Source organism: Misgurnus anguillicaudatus, unplaced genomic scaffold (genome assembly GCF_027580225.2).
Source record: "Misgurnus anguillicaudatus unplaced genomic scaffold, ASM2758022v2 HiC_scaffold_26, whole genome shotgun sequence".
Classification (NCBI taxonomy): domain Eukaryota; kingdom Metazoa; phylum Chordata; class Actinopteri; order Cypriniformes; family Cobitidae; genus Misgurnus; species Misgurnus anguillicaudatus.
Genome location: NW_027395276.1, coordinates 5,499,329 through 5,510,000, shown reverse-complemented (window position 1 = coordinate 5,510,000; position 10,672 = coordinate 5,499,329). Strand labels below are relative to the sequence as shown.

General features: G+C 35.7%; 1 protein-coding gene across 1 annotated transcript in view; it reads left to right on the top strand.

The window, feature by feature from the left end:
* LOC129443275 (neurocan core protein) overlaps positions 1–10,672 on the top strand; it is a 56,188-nt gene that overhangs the window by 14,792 nt on the left and 30,724 nt on the right. The window contains exon 3 of the mRNA XM_073864357.1: positions 5,338–5,411. Within this exon, the coding sequence (XP_073720458.1) occupies positions 5,345–5,411 (67 nt within the window). The 5' untranslated portion in view covers positions 5,338–5,344. The remainder of the gene's footprint in view (positions 1–5,337; positions 5,412–10,672) is intronic.

Genomic DNA, 10,672 nt, shown 5'->3' with positions numbered 1-10,672 from the left:
GTGTTGTTGGGAATACAGTAAAGTAAGTGATGATCTGCTGGATAGAAACAAACTCAACAGTGAGGATTTAAAGTCAACACTGATTTCATTTTAAATTTAAGATAAAGGTTCAACAGTATGTAGAGTTTATTCTTAAGAAATTGATTTAAAGTTGTAAAGTGACAGATGTTGGGGTGAGATCACCTTTAAAGGTGGAGCTATGAAGTCACTGTTATACATTTTGTAAAAATATTTTTCCTTTAAATAATTTCAATAAATTCTGCTGTTTTATGAAGAGAAAGAGAGATGTATTACTATTTAAAAGAGTATTTGAAACAGTATGCAGTGATAAATGTTTTAAAGAGTAATGGAGTACAGTGCTGTTACATGAGCGATGGCTTGTTTAATTCAGCAAGTGGTGTCAAGTCTGTCTGTCTAATTTAATAATGAGTGTGAAAGAAGATGTTAATATCGTGTTGATATTTCTTCTATTCGTTACATACTGGAACTGAGTGAAGTTGCATTGCATTATGGGAAACAGTGTACGCTGTACTACATTTTGGGCAATGTAAAAAATCACTTGTCTTCTCCATGTAGACTGTGCATACTACATAGCACACTAATCTCTGTAGGGTAAATGCAGTAGAGTATACTGCAGTGATGTGAAGTATGATTGGTGTACGTGTGCACTGTACAGTCCTCATATAATCACACTTACGCAACCCGTCTGACCCGTCTAACATCAGTGTTTGTTTTTATACATCCATACACACATATAGTCATAATCTAGATGAATAGAAAAGAAATAAAGACACGATATTAATACATTTGTAATAATTCATTAAAGCTGTATTTATACATCATTAAATCTATAATATTTCTGTTAAAAGATTTCATGATAGGGAGTAGAAATTTCTGTGTGTGATTTACTGACAAGGTGCAGGTTCAAAAAACAGAGATGCAAAAAAATACCATTTCCATAATGACCAACACCATCTACCAAGAGCAGCACAAATCAGTGTAGGGTTTAAAGATGTAAAATAAATCTTTGGTGTCCCCACGGTGCATATGTGAAGTTTTAGCCACAATTTATTATAGCATGTTAAAAATCCTATTTTGTAGGTCAGAGCAAATTGCAATTAAAACTGTCAATTCTTTTATTTCTCCCTTTTTCTCTCTGCACTAAATGGCAGTGCTGTGGTTGGATATATAAAGGGGTGGTATTATTGTAATTGGCCTTGCTCCTACCTCACAAAACATGCAAAATCTGAACAGCCAATTTTTTTTCACATGCTTTCAAAAAATGGCTTACCCATACTAAGTTACTGGGTTGATCTTATTCACATTTTCTATGTTGATAAAAGCACTGGGGACCAGCACTTAAACATGGAAAAATCAGATTTTCATGCTATGACCTCCTTAACAGTAAACAATTATCTGACCCATAGTTCCTGAATAGTCTCATAGAAGCTCTTCTACACATGTTCTCTATAAAGACCTTCTCTCATGTCTCTAACTAAGGTCCGATTCATGTTTTTTTAATTTCCTTTGGCGTGTAAGTGTGTATTAGTTCATGTTAACGATATGCGAAAGATACAAACTCCAAAGTAAACGATGATGCAAGTTTTCATTTCCAACGTAAATCTCTTTTCTTGGACTACAACAAACACACGGATTGTAGGTAACAGTTTACTTCATGGGATTGGTGATGTAGTAAAGACCGACATTATCATAATTCCTCCCGCTTTGACTCACAGCCTGTAAGTTAACTCCTGTCAGCATTGAAATGCCATCAAATCTTTCAAACATGGTACTGAGCATCACATTTCTGGCTGACGTCAGAGGTATTCAGGCCAATCACAACGTACAGATTAGCTGGCCAATCAGGGACACAGAGCTTTTCAAATCTGTGCGTTTCAGGAAGAGAATGAAATCTGGAGATACAAAAAGGTACCGTATGTGGAAAATAATGTGTTTTTTAACTATAAACCACGCAAACACATTATATTATACCAAATACACAAAATAACTATAATTGTTTTTAAGCAATGAAATGGGTGCACTTTAAACTCGATTGTCCTTATTTTTGTATCGTGGCGTATATTTGAGTGAAACTTCTAAAATGAGAACAAATGTAGTTCATTGAGAACTGATTAGATTGTCTCCGGTAGCCCCGCCCTCACGTCATTCCTCATGACAGAAAGTGATGACAGGTCGTTTCCAAGAGGGGATGTGGTTCCTGTTTTTAATTAAAGATCAAAATAAATAGTTACAAATAAGTCATTTATAAAAAACACTACAATATTTAATTCTATTTCATGGTGACTTTAAATCTCAGGATTTTATTCAACCTCTTCTGTTGTTATACTGCAGGTCTTTCCCAGCCCCCCTCTTACTCAATCAATCAGACAAAGACATCTCACTCTTTATTCTCTTCATCTAACACACAGACAGATGATGATGATGATGATGATGATGATGATGATGATGATGATGATTATAAAACTCAGTCAAATGTGTTGGGGTTGATTAAACACGACTCAATTAATATGTGAACCAAAACATTTAGCGTCAGATCAGTTCAATGTAATCATTATTATACCACTATGTTGTTTTTATTCAGTATGTGAAATGAACCCAACAGTTAAAGATCTTTAAGAGATATGTGTGAGCATACAGACCATCACCTCACCAGGTATGAAAGACAATAGATCATTTTCACATGGTTAGTTTAGGTCTCCCGGTATCCCGGGAGTTAGTTACCATGGAAACCAGACAGCCGGTTAATGTTTGGTTTTCCAGCCGGTCCACAGTGAGAGGTTCATCATCAGATGTTGCCTTTACAGTAAAGATGTTGACATACTGTACACATTAACACACATAGATTTGGAGAGTGATGTGAATAATAATATCTTACACATACTGTCTGTCTGTCTGTCTGTCTGTCTGTCTGTCTGGATCAGGATTAATGGAGGAGATAAGCGGTGATCTGCTGAACCAGATGAGATTATCAAGTGTCAGTCTTGTCCCTGATTTATTCCTGAATATTTTCCTAAAATCTCTGAAGTCTCTTCTGCAAACCCATTTGTACATTTGAGTTTTTTGTGGTCTTTCCTTTATCTTTTTGTAAATTTCATGTTAGGTTTATTGTATTTTCCATCAGCTCAGCTCATGAAAGATATTAAATGGACTTTTATGTCTAAAGATCAGCTAAACTTCATTTAATAGGGAAATATTTCTTGTTTTATCCCCCATTTGCAGTTGCATGCATGCTTTCCGTTCAAACAAACTTCCAACAAAAGACTAGGATGCATTGTCTAAGTTTTTTTGGGACAGCACAGAACTGAGATGTTATGTTGAGATGAAGGTATAGGCGGTGATATAATTAGCTTCTTCTTCATGCTGTCTGTTTATTAATCTGTGTACAGCAGATGTGTCTGAAGTTTTTGATTATAGTTCATTAGTGTCTGTAATGTAGCTGGTTAAAGTGAAGAGACTTCAGTTGTGTCTTTGTGATTGTAGTTAAGACTGTAAAGAGCAGAGCTAACTGATTGGATTTAAATCACTCTGGACAAAGACCATGCTCAATCCTTTAGGAATTGAAATGCTAAACGCCCGGAGCAACGGCGATTGAGTATACAGTACAGAGAGAGAGAGAGAGAGAGAGAGAGAGAGAGAGAGAGAGAGAGAGAGAGAGAGAGAGAGAGAGAGAGAGAGAGAGAGAGAGAGAGAAGCTGCTCGCTCATTCAGAAACTCATTTGACATTTGAATGGCGATAGATGTGAGTCAAACTGAGCAGGTGCACAACATTCCCATGCCTGTAAATATATTCAGACAGTCATTGTTTCACATGAGAATATGGTGTCATTTCCACAGTCTGTCATTTTATTGATGTCTGGAAATGTTGGTATTTCTCTTTTACCAACCAGAAGAAATTTGCTGAGTTGAACAAAGATGAAAGGTTTTTATGTGGGTCTTCATCTGTACTTTCTCTTACTAGACTTCACCAGTTCTCTCTCAAGTTCTCTATCATCATGATTGATGGTGTGTTTGTGTTTCAGTATGATCAGGGTTTTACTCCTGATACGGTGTTGTGTACGGTTAGCAGGATGTCAGTTCTACCTTAAATATACTCCATGTTATCCCCAGAAAAGTTCACAAAATGTTATTTAAGTAGCTGCAAAAGTCCAACTGGAGGATCTAAAACAGTCAGTCGATGCCACACCATTGAAGCAGCAAGGTTGTTTATAACTAAAACTCTGTCTCTAAACGAAAATTGTGGCTTAATCCAACTTCACCTCTTCAATCTTCTTAGTACCTTTGCGACTACTCCATCCCAATTCCTTGCCATATATTGTTGGGTACCAAAAAAAAAACCCTCGAAGAATTTTCAATCCCCCTGTATTCTAGTGGCATTATTGTGGAAGGTGATGTGGAACTTCTTCCCACCAATGACCACAAAGTAAGGCTTCAGTTTTATTTCAATTCACCTTGGCTGAAGATGGTTTTTGGAACCAATCGAGATACTTGCTCAAAGGGAAAATATCTTCTTGAGATCTTATTATGACCATAACATCATCAGCATTATTACTGTAGTTGTTTCAGATATATTGGGATTGAAAACTAAAATACCTTGTAGCTTTTCTCTTAAAACTCTTAGCAAAGGTTCTATGCATCCTTGTTATACACCTTTAAGCACAGGAAAAGTCCTTGTTAATCTTCCGTTTATCTTTAACATACTAAAAACATCTGTATAAAGCATCTTGACCCATTTAATGAGCTGTTCTCCAAACCCAAAGGCTGACAAGGCATTGAAAGTTATCCGTGGTCGACTCTGTCGAATGCCTTTTCCTGGTCAAGGGACAAAAGGCCCACATGAAGTCCATAAATCTCAGTGAAGTGCAATAAATCTCGCACAAGAGAAAGATTATCAAAGATGGAACATCCTGAAATACAATAGGACTGATCTTCATAAATAATTGAAGTCACAACCTTTTTTCAAGTGGTTTGTTAATGTCTTTGAAAGTATTTTGTAATCTATCCCTAAAAGAGAGATAGGGCGCCAGTTCTTCAAAAGTCCTAAATCTACTTTTTTTGGCAATAGTGTTATTACTGCTCTTCTGCAACTGAGAGGAAGAATTCTTAATTTTTTACACTCAAGAAACACAGAATGTAAATCTGGTCCAATTAATGACCACAAAGCCTTGTAGAATTCCGCGGTCAGTCCATCCAATCCTGGAGATTGTCCCATTTTTAAAGAGGTGATTTCAATATGTTATTTTTTTCTCATGTTTTCTGCTCTCCCTCTCTCTTTCTCTCTCTTTCTCTCTCTCTCTCTCTCTCTCTCTCTCTCTTCAGGTGAAGGATGTTGTGTCTGGTCACTGATGGTCTGCAGGTTCTGCTGTGGGTTCTGCTCATGTTTTCCTGCTGTTGTGAGTATTATTAATAAAACACATCACACCAAACATTTTAACATGGTCTTGTGTGTTAGAATATAGAAATATAGGTGCCGTAGAATATAAAACTGTATTTATGTAGTCATAGATGAATAACAAGAGTTGTGTACATGGTAATGATATATCATGAACCTCAAACACAATTGTTTCTTCCTTCTTATGTAAACCTCGTGCATGCAAAAGTCCGCTGGAAAACACAGGCCAATCTCAACATAACACCAACTGTGATGTAACAGACTGTAATGTACGCCCCAACATGTTTACTAATATGAGCTACTGGCATGAGCCTCAGAGTAGAGCCAATTAGAGCAGAGCTCAACATTATTATTCATGACTCTTCTAAATAGGGCAAAAATAAACCATTTCATTCAAAGTACAAATCCTAGGGTTGTAAATGGACATGTTAAAACTGTTTCTGGATCATTTTTGCACTTAATAAAGCCAAATATCAAAGAACGATTTAACAGATTATTACAATGCATTCTTTGGCATCTTTAAATAAAAGTTTTTATTTTAATGATGTTTTAACTATGTTTCTGTTGATAGACTGTATCCTAAATAAAACCTCATCTATGGTATATTCAGCATGTGTTATGACCGCATCTGCCATTTAAGACATAACTGTTACAGATTCATGTCATGATTTTTTGCCGGGCTTGTGTTGAGTCTGTTTTACATGATTCCTAAAATGTTGCTTAGGTTGGCAGTGCATTAATGTTTTAAAAATGAGCTGTTGTCTCTTAAAGTCAGTTTAGAGAATTGTTTCTAAACACATTATAAATGTTAGAAAAGTATTAGGATCATGCACACTCTTCAATCTGCATATAAGCTGATTTCAAAGTGCCAATATAAAGTCATTTTTGAAGGACTATGTATGCTTAAACACTTTACAAAGACTGTGAACTATGTAGTATTGAATTGTGGAGTTACACCATTAAACCATTTTTCCACATTTCTATGATTATTTGGGCGGGGCTTAAATGGTTGGTGGATGACCACACAATCACGAGCATCCATTCAGGTTGTAGCGGTATTTGAAAGTATTAGAAACCTCTTTTAATTAACTTGGCTTTTTTATTATTCAACTTTGTATGGGAGGTTGATGTGAGAAACTGTGAACACATTTAATATCAGACTTTACAAGAACTTTAAGCTTACTGAAAACACACTGTCATTTATTTTGAGATTGCCCAGTGTCTCTGTAGATGTGGATCTGTGTGGTTTCTTTGTGTTAGACGTAACCCATCTGCCACCTTCCATAGCTTTAACACTTTAATGTGTGTGACCGACCACATGATGCTTTACAGGACAAATCTTTATATTGTCTGCTTCACTCCACTGCCTGTTCATTAACATCTTTTATAATGGGTGGCTGTTTTTTTAGGGATGATGGGAAATCTCTCCCTTTCTCTCTGTCAAGGATGATTTATAACTCATATCCCCTATAGAGAAGATGTTATATAGAGTTTGATGTGTTGGCAAGCTTACAAACAGTGTCTGTGTCTGTTTCATGACTGTGTGTTATAAGAGTTTTACAGTAGCTTTACTAACACTGATAATGAACAGATTTCACAGTCATTAAAGACAATGAGACTGAATACACACACGCACACATCCATGACATCTCATTCACTGTTTTCAGATATTTTCTGTTCACTAAATCTCTTGTTATGTGCAAACAAACATTTATTAGATGACTCAGTATTAGATTTAAACTAATGATTATTGTTATCACTAAGTTTACAGACAGCTGCTGACTTCAGTTCTTTTGAATCTGATTTACTGTATTAAACCAAAGCCCCTCCTTCATCTCTCCTGGTTACTGAGCAGCTGTTACTATGGTTATAGATGATGAGAGATGTAAACTACTGCTCTGTGTTATACAACTAATACATGAAGCTGTAACACATCTCTCGTGTGTGTGTGTGTGTGTGTGTGTGTGTGTGTGTGTGTGTGTGTGTGTGTGTGTGTGTGTGTGTGTGTGTGTGTGTGTGTGTGTGTGTGTGTGTGTGTGTGTGTGTGTGTGTGTGTTGTGTGTGTGTGTGTGTGTGTGTGTGTGTGTGTGTGTGTGTGTGTGTGTGTGTGTGTACATATATTATCAATATATTTGAACCATCTGTTTATAGACGGTTTCAGCAGTAACAACATAAACAAACGGCTTTTGTGGAACAAACATAACTTCTGATAAACAACAGAGTCCTTTTAGAGTAGTTTGTTTCTGATAACAACAAGCAAAATAATCAACAAGTAGAATACTTTAGTTCAAATCATAACTAATGTAAAATGTGTACTATATAATAAACACAATCTTAACTACAGATTGGCTGCTTAACCTCCCTTCACATAGCAGTAATCCATGATCACTGTCTCCTCTCTTATAGGAAACCAAAACATTTGTTATTTTTCACGAGGTATTTGTTCCAGATATCAGTTTAGCCACTAGACAGACCATTAAACAAGGAAGTTAAGTTCTGTCCAGAAGCATAACCACGACAACACACGTGCGTCCCATGAAACCGGCTATACTTTCCTAAACCCCTGATGATAGATTCCAGACATCAGAAAAATATCAGTCTATACTCAAGTTTTCAATATAAGATGAGGGAAACATGTCTTATTTATGTGACGAAAACGTTTTTGGGAGACTACATACTTAGGATGAATTAAAATCCCATAAATAATACCCAACAAATGGAGAAGGGACGGCTCTTCCAAGATTATTTAATGTTTGTTTTAATGTAATGTTTGTATGTGCATCTATGAGAAAGAAACAGCGTAATAGACATGATAGTTGACACACAAATTTGTACAATACACCAGCACCTTAAATCTGCCATTATTGGAAATGTCTCACACTTCTTAGTTTAATTACTGTCATGTTTGTATGAATATGCTTCTTAACTCTTTCCCTGACAGTGTTTGAGTTTGGTTCCAAAACGCGATAAACGCTATTTTTTTTTTAATGAGTTACTGTCAAAATCAGTATTGTATCAGGGGCCGTATTCACAAAGAATTTTATCTTACCACTAAGAGTACTCTTAAATCGCACTAAAAGATTTTAGCTAGGAGTTTTCTCTTAAAAGTTATTCACAACGCCTTTCAGACCTACTTTTAGTAAGGAAAAATGATAACTCCTAAACTAAGAGTGAGTCTCCGTTGCTACGGATGACGTCAATTCTCATGCACGAGCTGCCTCGCAATGACCACGGTGATTGGTTGTTAGATGACAGGCTGTCATGCGGAACATAACACAGACGCACCAAATCATGGAATTACAACTTCAAGATATGTCTGTGTCCTACACAAAATACTAATAGTAATGTCATCGAAATGCATATATAAAAGAAAAGTCGTGAATGAAATTAAATTAAATCAAAGTAGCTAATACCCAAATGAAAACCGCCAATTGCCTAATAATAAAAAATGACATTGCATTAACACTTGCTTGATTAATTTACATCCTATTATTCCATATTAGCCTAAAAAAACTACTTAAAGCAAGGAAATGTTGCCTATATTATAGAAGCCTAATGTAATAAATAAATGACGGTGGATTATGAACTCGCCAAAAGCCCAATAGACGCTGGATCATACATATATATGATATATACCCGACCCGCTCCCTGGCCCGCATTTTTTTTTAAAGTAGTAATTCTTTAAAATAGTTTATTTCAAAGACCCGACCGACCGCGACCCGAATATCATAAAAAATATTTTTGGATGACTCGTAACCGCAGGCACACGCTCATTTCGGATCAACCCGCGCATGGGGAGAGGATTTGTTTGCAGATCAATGCAGCATTCCCGCTTATATCGCGGACTCGGACGACTGCGAGAGGCGGTGGTATGCATTACAATCGCAGTCAAGGTTGAGATTGCAGCCTTTAAACGGGCAAGCATTGCGTTGGTGTACAATATTAAATATATAATATCATAATATCATTATTGTTTCATGTAATTCTAAAAACTTCCTGCTTGTCATGAATGTAATGAATTGTAAAAAAAAACAAATGTCATAAACAATATGCTTACATTAAAGTGTGCTTTTAAGTCTAGGCAAAGCTTTTGAGTTGGTGAAACTGTCCATGTTAAGGAGGATCAGCCTTTAGGATTCTTTGTGAATAGGTCTTAGTGAGTTAGGAGTCCTCTCGACTTCTTTTAAGCTGTCCCAGACTTAGGTGCTACTTTTAGGGCTAAAATGCTTCGTGAATTACTTTTAGTGAAAAAAATTAGGAGTCCTAAAGTTAGGAGTGACACGCCCATTATTTTTAGGAGTTGCTCCTAAATTTGCCAGTTAGGAGCTACTTTTAGCCTTAAAATTCTTTGTGAATACGGCCCCAGGTCATTTAAAAGTCAATTATTAACGCCGTATTATTCTGTCATCTTTTCTCTCTTTTTTCCTAAAACGCGATAAACGCCAGTTCTCCTTTTCTGCAGAATACAATAAATCCGCACTTAAAAGTTTACATGTATTTCAGACAGAAATATTTTGGATTAGTTTATTGTGAAATTGGGACAAATAATGGGCAGTATTACTTTGTGGCAGCGTTAAAATTAACATTACACACACCCATCACACTGTTAACCCTGATATTGTCTTTACTTAAACAATCAAATAAACATCAATTAATATTTTCTGTTTTGAAGCCAAAGCTTAAAAAAGTGTAGTTGATTTAACTTTTAAGCTTACAAAATCCATTAAACTAAAACATTCAAGCAGAATGAACTTAAAATTATTAGTTCATGTTGTGAGGAATACCCATAATCCTTGGCGCCTGAATATTTTGATTATTTTCTGCTTTTTTACAGAATAAAAACTGATAAGAACTTTCACTACTTAAATATTTGTTAATAAAATGTCATATAGATTTAAGCTCTTATATTATTGATGTTGTTTTTTTGTAAATTATAATTTTGTAAACTCACCGTTCAGGTGATCAGTGTTTCCGTACATGAACGCTGTTCAGAACACTTTATTGTATTTCTCTCCACAGTTCTGACAATGCATGTCAAAAACACAGTTTTGTGTGTGTTTCTGTGTAGAATCACGTTTATTCAATGACTGACATAAAATCAGTCATCAATTCTTTGTTATAATACCATTTATAACATCAAAAGTAATATAAAGTGATAAAAACTAAAGTTATATGCAAGGGGTTTCCTCACAAATTTCTAGTAATGTAAACTAATCTGGGTTAAGAGTGCAGGAATATTGGAAGAAGTCTATTCAACTTAAA